The following is a 21960-nucleotide window of genomic DNA, read 5'->3' as shown; positions in this document are numbered from 1 at the left end:
AGTATAATACAGGATGTAACTCAGGATCAGTAATGTAATGTATGTACACAGTGACTGCACCAGCAGAATAGTGAGTGCAGCTCTGGAGTATAATACAGGATATAACTCAGGATCAGTAATGTAATGTATGTACACAGTGACTGCACCAGCAGAATAGTGAGTGCAGCTCTGAGTATAATACAGGATGTAACTCAGGATCAGTAATGTAATGTATGTACACAGTGACTGCACCAGCAGAATAGTGAGTGCAGCTCTGGAGTATAATAAAGGATGTAACTCAGGATCAGTAATGTAATGTATGTACACAGTGACTGCACCAGCAGAATAGTGAGTGCAGCTCTGGAGTATAATACAGGATGTAACTCAGGATCAGTAAAGTAATGAATGTACACAGTGACTGCACCAGCAGAATAGTGAGTGCAGCTCTGGAGTATAATACAGGATGTAACTCAGGATCAGTAATGTATGTACACAGTGACTGCACCAGCAGAATAGTGAGTGCAGCTCTGGAGTATAATACAGGATGTAACTCAGGATCAGTAATGTAATATATGTACACAGTGACTGCACCAGCAGAATAGTGAGTGCAGCTCTGGAGTATAATACAGGATGTAACTCAGGATCAGTAATGTAATGTATGTACACAGTGACTGCACCAGCAGAATAGTGAGCGCAGCTCTGGAGTATAATACAGGATGTAACTCAGGATCAGTAATGTATGTACACAGTGACTGCACCAGCAGAATAGTGAGTGCAGCTCTGGGGTATAATACAGGATGTAACTCCGGATCAGTAATGTAATGTATGTACACAGTGACTGCACCAGCAGAATAGTGAGTGCAGCTCTGGAGTATAATACATGATGTAACTCAGGATCAGTAATGTAATGTATGTACACAGTGACTGCACCAGCAGAATAGTGAGTGCAGCTCTGGGCTATAACACAGGATGTAACTCAGGATCAGTATAATGTATGTACACAGTGACTGCACCAGCAGAACAGTGAGTGCAGCTCTGGGCTATAACACAGGAGGTAACTCAGGATCAGTAATGTAATGTATGTACACAGTGAATGCACCAGCAGAATAGTGAGTGCAGCTCTGGAGTATAATACAGGAGGTAACTCAGGATCAGTAATGTAATGTATGTAAACAGTGACTGCACCAGCAGAATAGTGAGTGCAGCTCTGGAGTATAATACAGGATGTAACTCGGGATCAGTAATGTAATGTATGTACACAGTGACTGCACCAGCAGAATAGTGAGTGCAGCTCTGGAGTATAATAAAGGATGTAACTCAGGATCAGTAATGTAATGTATGTACACAGTGACTGCACCAGCAGAATAGTGAGTGCAGCTCTGGAGTATAATACAGGATGTAACTCAGGATCAGTAAAGTAATGAATGTACACAGTGACTGCACCAGCAGAATAGTGAGTGCAGCTCTGGAGTATAATACAGGATGTAACTCAGGATCAGTAATGTATGTACACAGTGACTGCACCAGCAGAATAGTGAGTGCAGCTCTGGAGTATAATACAGGATGTAACTCAGGATCAGTAATGTAATATATGTACACAGTGACTGCACCAGCAGAATAGTGAGTGCAGCTCTGGAGTATAATACAGGATGTAACTCAGGATCAGTAATGTAATGTATGTACACAGTGACTGCACCAGCAGAATAGTGAGCGCAGCTCTGGAGTATAATACAGGATGTAACTCAGGATCAGTAATGTAATGTATGTACACAGTGACTGCACCAGCAGAATAGTGAGTGCAGCTCTGGGGTATAATACAGGATGTAACTCCGGATCAGTAATGTAATGTATGTACACAGTGACTGCACCAGCAGAATAGTGAGTGCAGCTCTGGAGTATAATACAGGATGTAACTCAGGATCAGTAATGTAATGTATGTACACAGTGACTGCACCAGCAGAATAGTGAGTGCAGCTCTGGGCTATAACACAGGATGTAACTCAGGATCAGTATAATGTATGTACACAGTGACTGCACCAGCAGAACAGTGAGTGCAGCTCTGGGCTATAACACAGGAGGTAACTCAGGATCAGTAATGTAATGTATGTACACAGTGAATGCACCAGCAGAATAGTGAGTGCAGCTCTGGAGTATAATACAGGAGGTAACTCAGGATCAGTAATGTAATGTATGTAAACAGTGACTGCACCAGCAGAATAGTGAGTGCAGCTCTGGATTATAATACAGGATGTAACTCGGGATCAGTAATGTAATTTATGTACACAGTGACTGCACCAGCAGAATAGTGAGTGCAGCTCTGGAGTATAATACAGGAGGTAACTCAGGATCAGTAATGTAATGTATGTACACAGTGACTGCACCAGCATAATAGTGAGTGCAGTTCTGGAGTATAATACAGGATGTAGCTCAGGATCAGTAATGTAATGTAAGTACACAGTGACTGCACCAGCAGAATAGTGAGTGCAGCTCTGGGGTATAATACAGGATGTAACTCAGGATCAGTAATGTAATGTGTGTACACAGTGACTGCACCAGCAGAATAGTGAGCGCAGCTCTGGGGTATAATACAGGATGTAACTCAGGATCAGTAATGTAATGTATGTACACAGTGAATGCACCAGCAGAATAGTGAGTGCAGTTCTGGAGTATAATACAGGATGTAGCTCAGGATCAGTAATGTTTGTACACAGTGACTGCACCAGCAGAATAGTGAGTGCAGCTCTGGAGTATAATACAGGATGTAACTCAGGATCAGTAATGTAATGTATGTACACAGTGACTGCACCAGCAGAATAGTGAGTGCAGCTCTGGAGTATAATACAGGATGTAACTCAGGATCAGTAATGTATATACACAGTGACTGCACCAGCAGAATAGTGAGTGCAGCTCTGGGGTATAATACAGGAGGTAACTCAGGATCAGTAATGTAATGTATTTACACAGTGACTGCACCAGCAGAATAGTGAGTGCAGCTCTGGGGTATAATACAGGATGTAACTCAGGATCAGTAATGTAATGTATGTACACAGTGACTGCACCAGCAGAATGGTGAGTGCAGCTCTGGAGTATAGCACCAGCTTTATCTATCTTTCTATATAAACAAATTACTTTGATAACTAATATTTAATTTTATTGTTAAAGATGATGAAGACCCTGGAAATGATGTACGACCAGACTTTGACTGTTTTTCCAAGATTCGTATGAACAATATCTTGCTTTTCTGCAATGTTACAACATTACCTCCAGGAAACATGACGAATATTTGGTTTGAAGTTCAGTAAGTTCACGTACGGATTCTGATATCTATTATCCAGAGGAAGATTTGCAACAACCAACGTAGCTGCTGCCACAAGTCCCAGGGCATGCGCCCATGGTGCCCGATGCTAGCAACGCCACTGCTGATGATGACCTCTCCTTAGACTGAACAACAAAATGGCGGCAGACAGCACTCTGTAGTATACAATGGTTGCTCGTCCTAACTCCACAGGATCCAAGTGGAGGAGTACATACCAAAGTTTCAGAAGTGAAGGACGGCATCCAATCCAGGTGAAAGAAGTAAACACTTTATTGTGCCAAAGGTGCGACGTTTCAACCCCTATGGGGTCTTTATCAAGCATACATAATATTCAAAATGACGGCCTTATAAAGGAAGTGGATCACCACCACCTGACAGGTCCGCCTACAAAATTTGCATACATAATAACTGGTGATCATATTAACCATAAAAAACATATATATATAGTGAAACATACATAATTAAAATCTCATTGCATTCATATCACATGGCCACATTATTGGCAATAATGTTCAAATTCATAATAATATGCACATGTCAACGGTGAAAAGTAAATAAACAAAACCGCATGTCACCTGTAAGCCTATCAGAGGACACATGGGGGCTATTGCGAGCGTGAGCTGCCTATCACTGAACCCATATCACATCACTACTTAATTAGCCAATCTATGTCTCCGGTGAAAATCCAATCCAGGGCACTGACACATATCAAGCCCATGCGTTGGAGCCAATCCAAGCTCCATATCCGCTTACATAGAACCACCCCCCAGGCTGATCATTATGGTACCAAATAGTGACATAGGTAATAACATCATAGGCTCTCATTACTCACCTCTAGACATATCCGATTACAGTGTGTAAACCTGCCGGCCACACGGCAGCGCCAAACATGTAAAAACATGTGGCTTCGCCGAAAGCAGCCGAAAGGCACGCCCACCCCAACCGGCACACGTCCCATAAACTAGAATCACTGCAGGCTCTGTACCTGCATCCGCCCCCACTCAGGTCACATGACCAACCCGCGCGTCAGCCCAGCATACCGCACGTAAGCCCAGGACCGAGTACGCATGCCTGCCGGCTCACCAGCGGCGCATGTAAACACAGCGCCGCCACAGAGAGCCGACAGACACGCCCTCCGGCCCCCACGGCAATGTGCTAATGATCCATCGGTACCCTTGCTCACACTAAATGTGCTAATGATCCACCGGTACCCTTGCTCACACTAAATGTGCTAATGATCCACCGGTACCCTTGCTCACACTAAAGGGCTAATGCCATTAAACATGTGGACATACAAAAAAGGTATGTGAAGACATTAGAGCCCCCCATCTAAAGATATTTAAAGGTGGTCCTCAAAATTAACCCCTCAATCACTAAATAGGGCCATACATAGCTAAAAATAGCTCAGACCCACCATACTCGACGGACAACTATATGGGGAGACATACACATGAATCGTCTTAACAAATATAACGCCATATCCATGGCTATATATCCATCAAGAAGGCAGAACGCCATCTCCAACAGACAGGAGAAGACCAGCCAATTTACTATATGTCAATTCACATAAATCTAGAAAAAATGCAAAAAGTAGTATACCAATCACCACATTAAAAACAATCTAAACGGATGTGAGCCACACGAACCATATAAAGATAGATCAAGATACACATAATGAGAGATTGTAGTCAACATTTAACCCCCCAGGCTGTCGAGAACCCAACATCGATATCCATCTAAGTTCTTTCTTTTTTAATAGTTTAACCCTGTCCCCACCCCTACGGAAAGGAGGCACGCCATCAATCACCCTAAATCGTAACTGACTAACTGAGTGTCCACTCTCAATGAAGTGTTTAGGTATTGGTAACTCCATCATCTTGGTTCTGATGGTACTTTTGTGCTTGCTGATGCGTGCCTTTATTTCCATTGTGGTCTCCCCCACATATGTAAGTCCACAGGGACAAACAATAAGATAAATAACAAAACTTGAGGTGCACGTGTACCTCTCCCTGATGGAGTACCTCTGGCCTGTGTGAGGATGATTAAAAAAATCACCCTTGATCATATTCCCACAGCACGCGCATCCTAAACAGGGAAAATTACCAAATTTCGGGGGGCCCAACGTCCTCTGCACATTGACCACTGTAGGACCAACGTCGGATTTGACCAATTTGTCCTTTAGATTACGTCCTCTTTTGTAGGATAAGATTGGCGGCAGGGCAAATTCTTCAATATCAGGCAGACCCTGATGCAAAATGTGCCAATGTTTCAAAATCATATTTTTCATCAACCCACTAGCTGTATTAAAGGTGGACACAAAGGGAATCCGCTTCTCTCTAACCCTAGTCTTTTTCTCCCTTATGGCCGCTCTAGATGTCCCTTTAGCCCGTTCCACATGTTTTCTAACTCCATTCAAAGGATAGCCTCTACTCAAAAATTTAAGGCACATCTCATCCAATCTAGAGTCAAGACGTGAGTCATCAGCCACTATCCTCCTGACTCTAAGCATCTGGCTCCATGGTAGCGACTCAAGCATATTTCTTGGATGGTGGCTGTTAAACCGTAATAAGCTGTTTCTATCAGTGCTCTTCACATACAGATCCGTTTTTAGAGAAGACCCGACTTTATACACCAGTGTGTCCAGGAATTGCACCTGTTCCTGAGAATGTGTGATCATAAAACTGAGTTCAGGAAAAATGTTATTTAACTCTTGGTGAAAATCCAGGAGTTCACTGAGGTGCCCCTCCCATACTACAAACACATCGTCAATGTAGCGCCACCAGGCCCGGACCCGGGGCCAAAACCGTGAAACATACACGTACTGGTCCTCGAGCACCGCCATGAAAATGTTAGCATACGTTGACATGTGCATATTATTATGAATTTGAACATTATTGCCAATAATGTGGCCATGTGATATGAATGCAATGAGATTTTAATTATGTATGTTTCACTATATATATGTTTTTTATGGTTAATATGATCACCAGTTATTATGTATGCAAATTTTGTAGGCGGACCTGTCAGGTGGTGGTGATCCACTTCCTTTATAAGGCCGTCATTTTGAATATTATGTATGCTTGATAAAGACCCCATAGGGGTTGAAACGTCGCACCTTTGGCACAATAAAGTGTTTACTTCTCTCCTTAGACTGGTCTTCAGTGTTTAAGTCATACAAATAGTTGAAGTCTATGGTCCCTAGAATCTCTCAGATTCTCTAGATTGTTTAGATAATATTGGCCAATACTAAATCTGCTATAAAGAGCCCTATCCTTTCCCCTGTGCCCTTCTAACCAGTGATTAGCATCTTCTGATTATTGGGGCTTCTTCAGACTTGACCCCTTTTCTTTGCCACTGCCATTTATTTTTCATTTAGAAGTCTTTGTTCCGCAGGTCTATGATGTCCCTCCATCAATACGTTGGTGCAGGGCTATGATGCCCCTCCATCGATACGTTGGTGCAGGGCTATGATGTCCTTCCATTGATACGTTGGTGCAGGGCTATGCTGTCCTTCCATCGATATGTTGGTTCAGGGCTATGATGCCCCTCCATCGATACGTTGGTGCAGGGCTATGATGTCCCTCCATCGATATGTTAGTGCAGGGCTATGATGTCCTTCCATCGATACGTTGGTGCAGGGCTATGATGTCCTTCCATCGATATGTTGGTGCAGGGCTATGATGTCCTTCCATCGATATGTTGGTGCAGGGCTATGATGCCCCTCCATCTATATGTTGGTGCAGGGCTATGATGCCCCTCCATCGATATGTTGGTGCAGGGCTATGATGCCCCTCCATCGATACTTTGGTGCAGGGCTATGATGCCCCTCCATCGATATGTTGGTGCAGGGCTATGATGCCCCTCCATCGATACGTTGGTGCAGGGCTATGATGCCCCTCCATCGATACGTTGGTGCAGGGCTATGATGCCCCTCCATCGATACGTTGGTGCAGGGCTATGATGCCCCTCCATCGATATGTTGGTGCAGGGCTATGATGCCCTCCATCGATACGTTGGTGCAGGGCTATGATGTCCTTCTATTGATATGTTAGTGCAGGGCTATGATGTCCTTCCATCAATACGTTGGTGCAGGGCTATGATGTCCTTCCATCAATACGTTGGTGCAGCGCTATGATGTCCTTCCATCGATACGTTGGTGCAGGTCTATGATGTCCCTCCATTGATATGTTAGTGCAGGGCTATGATGTCCTTCCATCGATATGTTGGTGCAGGGCTTTGATGCACCTCCATTGATATATTGTGCAGGGCTATGATGCCCCTCCATCGATATGTTAGTGCAGGGCTATGATGCCCCTCCATCGATACGTTGATGCAGGGCTATGATGTCCTTCCATCGATATGTTGGTGCAGGGCTATGATGTCCTTCCATCGATACATTGGTGCAGGGCTATGATGTCCTTCCATCCATACGTTGGTGCAGGTCTATGATGCCCCTCCATCGATATGTTAGTGCAGGGCTATGATGTCTTTCTATCGATATGTTGGTGCAGGGCTATGATGCCCCTTCCATCGATACGTTGGTGCAGGGCTATGATGTCCTTCCATCGATACGTTGGTGCAGGGCTATGATGCCCCTCCATCAATACGTTGGTGCAGGGCTATGATGCCCCTCCATCGATACGTTAGTGCAGGGCTATGATGCCCCTCCATCAATACGTTGGTGCAGGGCTATGATGCCCCTCCATCAATACGATGGTGCAGGGCTATGATGCCCCTCCATCGATACGTTGGTGCAGGGCTATGATGTCCTTCCATCGATACGTTGGTGCAGGGCTATGATGCCCCTCCATCAATACGTTGGTGCAGGGCTATGATGCCCCTCCATCGATACGTTAGTGCAGGGCTATGATGCCCCTCCATCAATACGTTGGTGCAGGGCTATGATGCCCCTCCATCGATACGTTGGTGCAGGGCTATGATGTCCTTCCATCGATACGTTGGTGCAGGGCTATGATGCCCCTCCATCAATACGTTGGTGCAGGGCTATGATGCCCCTCCATCGATACGTTAGTGCAGGGCTATGATGCCCCTCCATCAATACGTTGGTGCAGGGCTATGATGCCCCTCCATCAATACGTTGGTGCAGGGCTATGATGCCCCTCCATCGATACGTTGGTGCAGGGCTATGATGTCCTTCCATCGATACGTTGGTGCAGGGCTATGATGCCCCTCCATCAATACGTTGGTGCAGGGCTATGATGCCCCTCCATCGATACGTTAGTGCAGGGCTATGATGCCCCTCCATCAATACGTTGGTGCAGGGCTATGATGCCCCTCCATCAATACGTTGGTGCAGGGCTATGATGCCCCTCCATCGATACGTTGGTGCAGGGCTATGATGCCCCTCCATCGATATGTTGGTGCAGGGCTATGATGTCCTTCCATCGATATGTTGGTGCAGGACTATGAGGCCCCTCCATCGATACGTTGGTGCAGGGCTATGATGTCCTTCCATCGATCTGTTGGTGCAGGTCTATGATGTCCCTCCATCGATATGTTGGTGCCGGGCTATGATGTCTTTCCATCGATACGTTGGTGCAGGGCTATGATGCCCCTCCATCGATACGTTGGTGCAGGGCTATGATGCCCCTCCATCGATATGTTGGTGCAGGGCTATGATGTCCTTCCATCGATATGTTGGTGCAGGACTATGAGGCCCCTCCATCAATACGTTGGTGCAGGGCTATGATGTCCTTCCATCGATCTGTTGGTGCAGGTCTATGATGTCCCTCTATCGATATGTTGGTGCCGGGCTATGATGTCCTTCCATCGATACGTTGGTGCAGGGCTATGATGCCACTCCATCGATATGTTGGTGCAGGACTATGAGGCCCCTCCATCGATACGTTGGTGCAGGGCTATGATGTCCTTCCATCGATCTGTTGGTGCAGGTCTATGATGCCCCTCCATCGATATGTTGGTGCAGGTCTATGATGTCCTTCCATCGATACGTTGGTGCAGGGCTATGATGTCCTTCCATCGATACGTTGGTGCAGGTCTATGATGCCCCTCCATTGATACGTTGGTGCAGGGCTATGATGTCCTTCCATCGATACGTTGGTGCAGGGCTATGATGTCCTTCCATCGATACGTTGGTGCAGGGCTATGATGTCCTTCCATCGATACGTTGGTGCAGGGCTATGATGTCCTTCCATCGATACGTTGGTGCAGGTCTATGATGCCCCTCCTTCGATATGTTGGTGCAGGGCTATGATGCCCCTCCATTGATACGTTGGTGCAGGGCTATGATGTCCTTCCATTGATACGTTGGTGCACGGCTATGATGCCCCTCCATCGATACGTTGGTGCACGGCGATGATGCCCCTCCATCGATACGTTGATGCACGGCTATGATGCCCCTCCATCGATACGTTGGTGCACGGCTATGATGCCCCTCCATCGATACGTTGGTGCACGGCTATGATGCCCCTCCATCGATACGTTGGTGCATGGCTATGATGCCCCTCCATCGATATGTTGGTGCACGGCTATGATGCCCCTCCATCGATACGTTGGTGCAAGGCTATGATGTCTTTCCATCGATACGTTGGTGCAGGGCTATGATGCCCCTCAATCGATACGTTGGTGCACGGCTTTGATGGCCCTCCATCGATACGTTGGTGCAAGGCTATGATGTCTTTCCATCGATACGTTGGTGCAGGGCTATGATGCCCCTCCGTCGATACGTTGGTGCAGGGCTATGATGTCCTTCCATTGATACGTTGGTGCAGGGCTATGATGCCCCTCCATCGATACGTTGGTGCACGGCTATGATGCCCCTCCATCGATACGTTGGTGCAGGGCTATGATGCCCCTCCATCAATATGTTGGTGCAGGGCTATGATGCCCCTCCGTCGATACGTTGGTGCAGGGCTATGATGTCCTTCCATCGATACGTTGGTGCAGTGCAGGCTATGATGTCCTTCCATCAATACGTTGGTGCAGGGCTATGATGCCCCTCCATCAATATGTTGGTGCAGGGCTATGATGCCCCTCCGTCGATACGTTGGTGCAGGGCTATGATGTCCTTCCATCGATACGTTGGTGCAGTGCAGGCTATGATGTCCTTCCATCTATATGTTGGTGCAGGGCTATGATGCCCTTCCATCTATATGTTGGTGCAGGGCTATGATGCCCCTCCATCGATACGTTGGTGCAGGGCTATGATGCCCCTCCCTCGATATGTTGGTGCAGGGCTATGATGCCCCTCCATCGATACGTTGGTGCAGGGCTATGATGCCCCTCCCTCGATATGTTGGTGCAGGGCTATGATGCCCCTCCATCGATACGTTGGTGCAGGGCTATGATGCCCCTCCCTCGATATGTTGGTGCAGGGCTATGATGCCCTTCCATCTATATGTTGGTGCAGGGCTATGATGCCCCTCCATCGATACGTTGGTGCAGGGCTATGATGCCCCTCCCTCGATATGTTGGTGCAGGGCTATGATGCCCCTCCATCGATACGTTGGTGCAGGGCTATGATGCCCCTCCCTCGATATGTTGGTGCAGGGCTATGATGTCCTTCCATCAATACGTTGGTGCAGGGCTATGATGCCCCTCCGTCGATACGTTGGTGCAGGGCTATGATGTCCTTCCATCGATACGTTGGTGCACGGCTATGATGCCCCTCCATCTATATGTTGGTGCAGGGCTATGATGCCCCTCCATCGATACGTTGGTGCACGGCTATGATGCCCCTCCATCGATACGTTGGTGCAGGGCTATGATGCCCCTCCATCGATACGTTGGTGCAGGGCTATGATGTCCTTCCATCGATACGTTGGTGCAGGGCTATGATGCCCCTCCATCGATACGTTGGTGCACGGCTATGATGCCCCTCCATCGATACGTTGGTGCACGGCTATGATGCCCCTCCATCTATATGTTGGTGCAGGGCTATGATGCCCCTCCATCGATACGTTGGTGCAGGGCTATGATACCCCTCCATCGATACGTTTTTGCAGGGCTATGATGTCCTTCCATCGATACGTTGGTGCAGGGCTATGATGCCCCTCCATCGATACGTTGGTGCACGGCTATGATGCCCCTCCATCGATACGTTGGTGCACGGCTATGATGCCCCTCCATCTATATGTTGGTGCAGGGCTATGATGCCCTTCCATCTATATGTTGGTGCAGGGCTATGATGCCCCTCCATCGATACGTTGGTGCAGGGCTATGATGCCCCTCCATCGATACGTTGGTGCAGGGCTATGGTGTCCTTCCATTGATACGTTGGTGCAGGGCTATGTTGTCCCTCCATCGATACGTTGGTGCACGGCGATGATGCCCCTCCATCGATATGTTGGTGCACGGCTATGATGCCCCTCCATCGATACGTTGGTGCATGGCTATGATGCCCCTCCATCGATACGTTGGTGCATGGCTATGATACCCCTCCATCGATACGTTGGTGCAAGGCTATGATGTCCCTCCATCGATACGTTGGTGCATGGCTATGATGCCCCTCCATCGATATGTTGGTGCAGGGCTAGGATGCCCCTCCATCGATACGTTGGTGCACGGCTATGATGCCCCTCCATCGATACGTTGGTGCAGGGCTATGATGCCCCTCCATCGATACGTTGGTGCAAGGCTATGATGTCCCTCCATCGATACGTTGGTGCACGGCGATGATGCCCCTCCATCGATACGTTGATGCACGGCTATGATGCCCCTCCATCGATACGTTGGTGCACGGCTATGATGCCCCTCCATCGATACGTTGGTGCACGGCTATGATGCCCCTCCATCGATACGTTGGTGCAAGGCTATGATGCCCCTCCATCGATACGTTGGTGCACGGCTATGATGCCCCTCCATCGATACGTTGGTGCACGGCGATGATGCCCCTCCATCGATACGTTGGTGCACGGCTATGATGCCCCTCCATCGATACGTTGGTGCAAGGCTATGATGTCCCTCCATCGATACGTTGGTGCACGGCTATGATGCCCCTCCATCGATACGTTGGTGCACGGCTATGATGCCCTTCCATCGATACGTTGGTGCACGGCTATGATGCCCCTCCATCGATACGTTGGTGCAAGGCTATGATGTCCCTCCATCGATACGTTGGTGCACGGCTATGATGCCCCTCCATCGATACGTTGGTGCACGGCTATGATGCCCTTCCATCGATACGTTGGTGCAGGGCTATGATGCCCCTCCATCGATACGTTGGTGCAGGGCCATGATGCCCCTCCATCTATATGTTGGTGCAGGGCTATGATGCCCCTCCATCGATACGTTGGTGCAGGGCTATGATGTCTTTCCATCGATACGTTGGTGCACGGCTATGATGCCCTTCCATCTATATGTTGGTGCAGAGCTATGATGTCCTTCCATTGATACGTTGGTGCAGGGCTATGATGCCCCTCCATCAATACGTTGGTGCAGGGCTACGATGCCCCTCCATCTATATGTTGGTGCAGGGCTATGATGTCCTTCCATTGATACGTTGGTGCAGGGCTATGATGCCCCTCCATCGATACGTTGGTGCACGGCTATGATGCCCCTCCATCGATACGTTGGTGCACGGCTATGATGCCCCTCCATCTATATGTTGGTGCAGGGCTATGATGCCCCTCCATCGATACATTGGTGCAGGGCTATGATGCCCCTCCATCTATATGTTGGTGCAGGGCTATGATGTCCTTCCATCGATACGTTGGTGCAGGGCTATGATGCCCCTCCATCGATACATTGGTGCACGGCTATGATGCCCCTCCATCGATACGTTGGTGCACGGCTATGATGCCCCTCCATCTATGTGTTGGTGCAGGGCTATGATGTCCTTCCATCGATACGTTGGTGCAGGGCTATGATGTCCCTCCATTGATACGTTGGTGCAGGGCTATGATGCCCCTCCATCGATATGTTGGTGCACGGCTATGATGCCCCTCCATCTATATGTTGGTGCAGGGCTATGATGCCCCTCCATCGATACATTGGTGCAGGGCTATGATGCCCCTCCATCTATATGTTGGTGCAGGGCTATGATGCCCCTCCATCTATACGTTGGTGCAGGGCTATGATGTCCTGATGGTATGCAGGATGTGGCACCACCATGATAGTCGCAGCCCCTGTAAGGTCTTCTGTGGCCATAATGCCCTGGACATATGCAGGACCCCCGCACATAATGGACTTACTTTTCTATTAGTCTCCAAGTGTTATCTTTATTCTCTCTTATGTTTTATAGAAATGAACATTTGTCTAAACCTTGGACTAAAACTAAAGCTGTGGAGTTCCATCTGTATCTGGAAGAATACGAGGTTTGCATGGTCTGGAAGAAACCGCCACTTTGTAAACCTTTCGATCTGCGGAGAATTGGTAAGTGCTTTATATTTCCGGGGGTAATTTTATAATGAAAGTTATGAGCTTTGACCCCCTCCCTGACATCCGCGGGGTTCGTATTCATGGAGGGGGCTCCGGACCAGAAGAACAAATCATAACGGAATCTTAGAAGAAGAAAAAAAACTGGAAAAACTTTAATTAGAGTCCAGTGATTGTCTGCAGTGGTCACCAGAGTTGTAGTCGTGATATCATTCCTGTGGACTGTCAGCAAAGACTGGTGCAGAGGCAGAGAGCCATCGCTGGACCTGGGGAGTGTAAGTATTTCCAAGGAAGCCTGTGGATCGCCCCTTTAGTAAATGCTTTGTTGTTATGGTCGGCACGTTATGTATTTGCTTTCTGTGTAATATTAACTTTTGTTATCTTCACATTTACAGCAATCCCCGACCGACCGAGCAACGTAACAATCAGCTACAATAGCAATTTAGAGGAATACGTGTTTAACATTTCTGTGCAATATGGAGGGAATGAATATCTAAGGGACAGTCTGCAACATGAGCTTGTTCTACGCAATGAAGGAACGCCATGGCTGGTAAGTGGCGCCTTCATGGGTGTAGAGACTTTCTGCTGTGGCGCAACAAGTGGCCATGAGGTCTCACGTAAAACTTGGTTTGTTTTCTAACATGACCATCTTCAGCATGAGTACAAAACATGAAATACTTGGGATAATACACACAGTGATGTCACAGTACAGGGATAATGCACACAGTGATGTCACAGTACAGAGATAATACACACAGTGATGTCACAGTACAGAGATAATACACACAGTGATGTCACAGTACAGGGATAATACGCACAGTGATGTCACAGTATAGGGATAATACACACAGTGGTGTCACAGTATAGGGATAGTACACACAGTGATGTCACAGTACAGGGATAATACACATAGTGATGTCACAGTACAGGGATAATACGCATAGTGATGTCACAGTACAGGGATAATACGCATAGTGATGTCACAGTACAGGGATAATAAACACAGTGATGTCACAGTACAGGGATAATACACACAGTGATGTCACAGTACAGGGATAATACGCACAGTGATGTCACAGTACAGGGATAATACGCACAGTGGTGTCACGGTACAGGGATAATACACACAGTGATGTCACAGTACAGGGATAATACACACAGTGATGTCACAGTACAGGGATAATACACACAGTGATGTCACAGTACAGGGATGATACACACAGTGATATCACAGTACAGGGATAATATACACAGTGATGTCACAGTACAGGGATAATACACAGTGATGTCACAGTACAGGGATAATACACACAGTGATGTCACAGTACAGGGATAATACACACAGTGATGTCACAGTACAGGGATAATACACACAGTGATGTCACAGTACAGGGATAATACACACAGTGATGTCACAGTACAAGGATAATACACACAGTGATGTCACAGTATAGGGATAATACACAGTGATGTCACAGTACAGGGATAATACACACAGTGATGTCACAGTACAGGGATAATACACAGTGATGTCACAGTACAGGGATAATACACACAGTGATGTCACAGTACAGGGATAATACACACAGTGATGTCACAGTACAGGGATAATACACACAGTGATGTCACAGTACAGGGATAATACACACAGTGATGTCACAGTACAGGGATAATACACACAGTGATGTCACAGTACAGGGATAATACACACAGTGATGTCACAGTACAGGGATAATACACACAGTGATGTCACAGTACAGGGATAATACACACAGTGATGTCACAGTACAGGGATAATGCACACAGTGATGTCACAGTACAGGGATACTACACACAGTGATGTCACAGTACAGAGATAATCATTCTCTTGACAGGTTACTTTTAACTGGCCACTTCCATTTGTCACTATGATGCCAGTAAACTGATATTTTTATGTTGCAGGATTGTAAAAGTGAAGCCTATACGAGTGGACGCCATAAGATGGTAAGTGTAGAAACCCTCATCAGAGCTTTTACAGTACTGATATCAGATGGCAAATAACAGCTATTCATCAATTAACAAATATCAACTCATCCTACAGAGGGACACAGAGCCACAAGAGAAGACTATGAAAATCAGTAAAATATGAATATAGACAGAATGAATCCCAGATACCATATCCCACCATCACAACTTCTTCCCCCTCTTAATAAATGAGCACACGCCATGAGGCCTACACAGACCTCTGGCCTGCTCACTTTAGTCCACATTGCTCAATCGTTTATAGTTCCTTGTACAGTGGCAGGGGTAGGGCGGCCTGGGGATCTTATGGTTCTTCTTGTCGAGACAGTCCATCAGCATTCTGGTGTTGGCTTCCCCGCTTGTATTGGATGGAGAAGCTGTAGGGTTGTAAGGACAAGCTCCACCGCAGCAATCTTCCATTGTCCCCTGATACGCGGTTCAGCCATGTGAGGGGGTTGTGGTCTGTGATAATTGTAAAGCCTCTGCCATACAAGGATGGCTGCAATTTTTTTATTGTCCATACGATGGCAAGGCACTCCTTTTCAATGGTGGCATAGGCAACTTCCCGATCCAGTAGTTTCCAACTGGCAAAAGAAACAGGATGTTCTTCTCCGGCGGCGTTCACTTGGCTAAGTACCGCCCCAATCCCGAAGGTGGATGCATCTGTCTGTACAAGGAACCTTCGCTTATAATCAGGGGCAGCCAAGACAGGAGCAGTGATGAGGGTGGTCTTTAATGCTGGAAAAGCATCCACGCATGCAGTCATCCACGTCATATTCCTAGGCATGTTCTTGAGAGTCAGGTCGGTTAGGGGCTTGGCCAAGGTGCTGAAGTTAGAAACAAATTTTTTATAGTAACCCGCAGTTCCTAAAAATGCAAGTACCTGCTTTTTAGTCTGGGGTCTACACCAGTTGCTAATGGCTTCCACCTTGGCAGGCTCAGGCCTTAGGGTCCCACCCCCTACTCTATACCCGAGGTACTGCACCTCAGCATTTGGCATTTATCAGGGCGAATGGTCAGTCCTGCAGTAAGGATACAGTCTAGCACTATGCCCAAGTGTTTAAGATGTTCCTCCCAGGTTGTGCTAAAAATGACAATGCCATCCAAATACGCACAGGCAAAGTCCTAACATTGTTCTAACAGTCGATCTACCAGTCTCTGTAAACTAGCTGGGGCATTTTTCACCCCGAAGGGCATTCTCAGGAACCCAAAAAGCCCAAATGGAGTAATGAAGGCAGAGCGCTCCGGAGCGTCCTCCGTTAAGGGTATCTGCTGGTGCCCCTTACTCAAGTCTAACGTGGTTACAAATTGGGCACTGGCTAGACGATCCAATAGATCATCAATCCTAGGAAAGATCGGGGAGATACTCGTCCTCTGTGGTATCACCAGGTGGGTGGCAGGCAGAGAGAACAGGCAGAGATTGGTCGTAATACTGTATTCTTTCAGCATGTTGATGTGAACGGTCTTCTGTCATCGACCACTAGAGTCAAGGGCAATAACGTAGTTAGTGTCATTAATTTTCTTGATATGTTGCTTGAAGCTTGTTAGCATTGGAAGCAATAATCATGAGCACTTGTTGTCCTTCCATAAATTCCCGGGTCCTGGCGTTAGTCATACCAGGAATTTTGTCTGGACTGGGCCATTCGCTGATGTTCGTTAACCAAGGTAGCTAGCCGGGCAAGACATTCTCTGAACTCTAGGACATAGGGAATAATGGGCGTTTCGATGTCTTTGATATCTCCCTCCAAGTGTTCTTTCAGAAGGGCGAGAGGCCCAAGGACCTTCCGGCCAAACAGCAGTTTGAAGGGGGGGAACCTCCCGATAGGCGAAGAGGAGATGTGGCAGGTATTTTTCCCAGTCCTTTTTGACATCCGCAAAAGCCCGCAGGATATTTTTTAGGGTTCCATTAAAGCGTTGACATAGTCCGTTGGTCTGCTGGTGGTATGGGGCAGTGTGAATGGCTCGGACATCACAGGTATGCCATAGGGTCTGGACCAGATCTGGCATGAACTGAGTCCCTTGATCCGATAATATTTCACTAAGAAACCCTACCCAGGTAAAGATGGTAACAAGGGCCTTGGCTACCTTTAGAGCTGTAATACTAGACAGGGCCACGGCTTCAGGATATTGCGTGGCATAGTCCACCACTGTCAGGATATATTTTTTCCATGACTGGCTGGGGTAGGCCAGAGGACCTATGATGTTGACAGCTACACGTTGAAATGGTTCTTCAATTATGGTCAGGGATTGCAGGGGTACCTTATGTCGAGCTCCTGGATGCCGCATTCGCTTGCACACATCGCAAGTGCAGCAATAATGGGCTACCGACTGCGAGATGCCAGGCCAGTAAAAACTTTGGGTGAGTCTCTTTTCAGTCCTTTTCTTCCCTTGATGCCCAGTCAAGAGAATGTCATGGGCCAGTTGAAGTAGCTATGCCCTGTACGTCTGAGGGACAATGAGTTGCCTGGTCACAGCATCAGGGTTTCCCTTGTTACTGAGCTCTGTTACGCGATAATACAGTCTATTTTCTCGAGTGAAGCCATCCCCATTATCTCCCACGTGCCCAGTTTCTGCCCTTAGCCTAAGGGCTGCCAAGGAATTGTCACCCTCTGTTTCTCTCCTAAACTCCTCTCTATCACAAGACTCTCCCAATGTGGTAGCAGGGAATGTATTGCTTACCAACTCTGATGTGGTTCGTGGTGGTTGCTCCCCGGTGAGGTCCGGATGTCGTGGTGCTTGAAGGGCCTGTAGTTTGGTGACTGCGCCCACAAAATGGCACTGTAACTCCCCAATGTCGTTTCCAAGGAAGATATCTGCAGGAACTCCTCCCATAACTCCAATCCAACTCAGTTTTTCTCCGTAACCATAATCCAAACGCACAGAAATTCGCTGTATATATTTTCGTGCACCCCCCGCCAGGACAATGGGAATTCCCACGGCCTGGGTGAATTGCCTCAGGTCGAACTACACAGGGGTCAGCGATAGTCAGAAATGCCCCTGTGTCTCTAAATCCCGACACTTTTCATTCATCAATTAAGATGTCCTGCAGGCGGCGTTGCCATTGCTCTGGGTAGCTGAGGGACAAAGGCCGAAGTCCATACACTCCAGGAGGGGTCTCTATGGTGCCATGGTCGGTGGTCAACTTGGGTGGGGGTGATGGCAACTCTTCCTCAGGCAGGATGGAGTACACAAGATGCACTGGACGAGGTGGAGCTCCGTGGGGCTCCCTCCGAATCCTTGAGGGACAGCTGGATTGCAAATGCCCAGGTTACCCACATCCATAACATCTCCTCTTGGTGATACCCCCAGGTCGTGGTTGGAAGTGTAGGGGCCCAGGATTGTGAGGCGTGATTGTCATAGGCCTGCGGCTGTGTGGAAGGGCAGAAATAATCTAAAGGGGCCGGGGTGTGGGAGCAGGCCGTGGTTTATTATCCATAAGCCTCCTTCATTGCGGTCGGATAGTAAGGGCCTCATCGGCCAGGGCTGCAGCTCTATCCACGGTGCACGGCGTGCGCTCCCAGACCCATTCCCGTAATTCTGTGGGACACTTGGCAAAAAATTGTTCTATAAGGAACACCTGTTTAACATCTTCCACAGTAAAGGCGTTTTCTGCTTCCAGCCATCTCCGACATGCCTGGGACATCTTATGGGCATACATCCTAAACGATCCCCCCGTAGTGCATGGGAGGTCTCAGAACTTGGCCCTATGTGAGTCTGGGGTGATAGCATGGTAATCCAGGATAGTCTGCTTTACAATGTTATAATCCCGGGTCCGCTGTGAGTCAATGGTTCGGTAAGCCTCCGCCAGGCTACCGTTCAGGAGTCCCACTAATAAACACATCCGGCCAGAGTGGGGCACCTCCATCACAGCACATTGCTGCTCAAAGTCCTTGAAGAACCCCTCCAAATCTCCGGAAGCCTCATCAAATGGCTTAAACTCTGTCCGGGTGATCCGTACAGGCTCCCAGATCGTGGTGTTTACACTCCACATTGCATTACTCCCTCTTTCGATCTCCATTGCTTCTTGTCTCCGCTGTGCCCGGCAAGCAGCCTCCTCTTTGTACTCCTGAAAGACGCCTGGGCACAGAACCACCATCTCTTCTTCGTACCACACCACCCACTGGCTTTTTTGGGGTGGGGATCCCCATCTCCCGCCCTTGTCCTTCATACATCTGGGAGGAGGTGGTCTGGCTAGCACCCACCAGTAGGTCAATTAAGGCCTCTTTCGTCAGTCCCTGGTCGTTCAGGCCCAGGTTTCTGGCTCTCTCCTGTAAACTGGATACAGTCCAGTTTCTGTACTCACTCTGTGGATGGTTCTCCATTTGGTTACGCTCTGTTAATCCCTCTTCTGCCACCAGGTGTCACGGGGTCCTTCTCCCGTACCACACAATCAACAGAGCCAGCGAAGAGTGAACAATCCCAAGACCTTTATTTAGGCAAAAATACGAAAGGTCCATAAACGATCCACCACACAAAGGATAAGATAGTCCAGAAGCCGAATGCAGTTCAGTAACAGGATTTCTATCAAACCCGCTTACACATTGTTTTCTTCTTATCCTTATCATTCAGTGTTTTAATATCAGAGCTCTGGTCCTGTATGTTCCAAAGGGGAATCTAGATTATTCCACAAGGTACGAGGCGAGAGTTCGATCCAAACCTATAGAATTCTATAACGGCTACTGGAGCGCGTGGAGCGAAATAAGCATCTTCAAGACAGAGGACAATGGTAAGAGAAAATGGCGAGATCCCCTCAGCAAGGGGACGGTTGTATGCTGGGATGAACCTCCGTAATCTATCAGATCTGATCACCGGATTGGGGCAGTGATCTGTTGTAGAGGGTGGCGGGAGGTGGGATGGGGTATTGATTCGCCGGAGAACTAGGGTAGTTCCCCTTTACCTTGGTGGTTTAGGGTAGAAGGGGGAGGTCATTTTTATGTTGCGGGTGTCCATTTTTAGGGATATTTTTCTACAAAACCAGAAGGAATATTATTTGATCCATCCCCTGGTGGTCTTGAGTAATGCCCCTTTTCTTGGTTGTTTAGAATAGAACAGGTTCAGTAGTTTTTGATTTACTGGTAGTCTGGGGTCTTATATACAGGGTGGAGCGCGGTAATTTGCTTTTTTGCACTGCATGCTGTGGCGGCACTGTCGGTCGAAGAGAGGGGAGAGTGGGTGTGGCTTACAGTGGCTGATGGGAGATTTGTATTCCTCTGCCTTTCAGTTGCCATCATGCAGTGGACACGTGAGGAGAGGTCATTTTGTGTTGAAGCGTATTTTTCAAATGCCCACTCGATCATTGCAGTGCAGCGTGCTTTTCGTTTACAATTCGCTGTTCCTCCACGCGGACGTGTTCCTGGACGGCAATCAATTGTAAATTGGGTGAATGCATTCAGAACAGCAGGGAATGTGTCATGTGTACGAGGGGGACCTGAGAGAAGGATTACAACACCACAAAACATCGAGAGAGTTAGAGCAGCAGTACTGCAATCTCCGAAACGCTCTGCTCGGAAGCAATCATTTGCTCTTGGCATTTCAAGACGTTCTCTCCACCGGATTTTTTTTTTTCAGGATAATGGTCGTGCCATAACTGTGAACTCCGAACGGTACTTGTCTATGATACAGGATTATTTTCAGCCGGCTCTTGAGGCAATGGAACTAGAGGATACATGGTTCCAACAGGATGGTGCCACTGCACACACAGCGAGGGTTACCATGAATTGTTTGAGGCAAATGTTTCCTGGACGGCTTATCTCTTTGAGGGGAGATGTGAACTGGCCAGCACGCTCACCAGATTTAGCCCCATGCGATTTTTTCCTTTGGGGTTACCTGAAGTCTAAGGCCGGCGTCACACACAGCGTAAAACAATACGGTCCGTATATTACGGCCGTAATACGCTGAAAAGTCCCGAAAAAAGTGGTCCGTAGCTCCTCCGTAGGCAGGGTGTGTCAGCGTTTTTTGCGCATGGCATCCTCCGTATGTAATCCGTATGGCATCCGTACTGCGTGGTTTTCTCGCAGGCTAGCAAAACCAACATACCGCTATAGAAGTGATCCATGTGTCCCAAAAAGAAAAGAAAATATATATATATATATATATATATATATATATATATATATATATATATGTCTGTAGACTCATATATTAGAGAGAAAAGCCGGTAATTCAGTGCGGTGTACAGTAAAATCACACTGACAGCTTACAGTAGAATAGGTAGAATGAATGTGTACACATAGAATAGGTATATATATATATATATATGTCAGTGAGACACATATATGTATATATATTAATATTTATTCCAGCGCTAT

At 47.5% G+C, this 21960-nt stretch overlaps 1 protein-coding gene across 3 annotated transcripts in view; it reads left to right on the top strand.

Moving 5' to 3' along the window:
* Window positions 1-21960, top strand: part of IL7R (interleukin 7 receptor) — a 75056-nt gene that overhangs the window by 42145 nt on the left and 10951 nt on the right. For all 3 annotated transcript variants that reach the window (XM_069745957.1, XM_069745959.1, XM_069745958.1), the window contains exons 2-6: window positions 3142-3277; window positions 13518-13648; window positions 14047-14201; window positions 15593-15634; window positions 20222-20378. In XM_069745957.1, coding sequence (XP_069602058.1) covers window positions 3142-3277; window positions 13518-13648; window positions 14047-14201; window positions 15593-15634; window positions 20222-20378 — 621 coding nt within the window. The remainder of the gene's footprint in view (window positions 1-3141; window positions 3278-13517; window positions 13649-14046; window positions 14202-15592; window positions 15635-20221; window positions 20379-21960) is intronic.

Source organism: Ranitomeya imitator, chromosome 1 (genome assembly GCF_032444005.1).
Source record: "Ranitomeya imitator isolate aRanImi1 chromosome 1, aRanImi1.pri, whole genome shotgun sequence".
Lineage (NCBI taxonomy): Eukaryota > Metazoa > Chordata > Amphibia > Anura > Dendrobatidae > Ranitomeya > Ranitomeya imitator.
The sequence above is the reverse complement of the archived record's forward strand: the minus strand, read 5'-3'. Positions and strand labels throughout refer to the sequence as shown.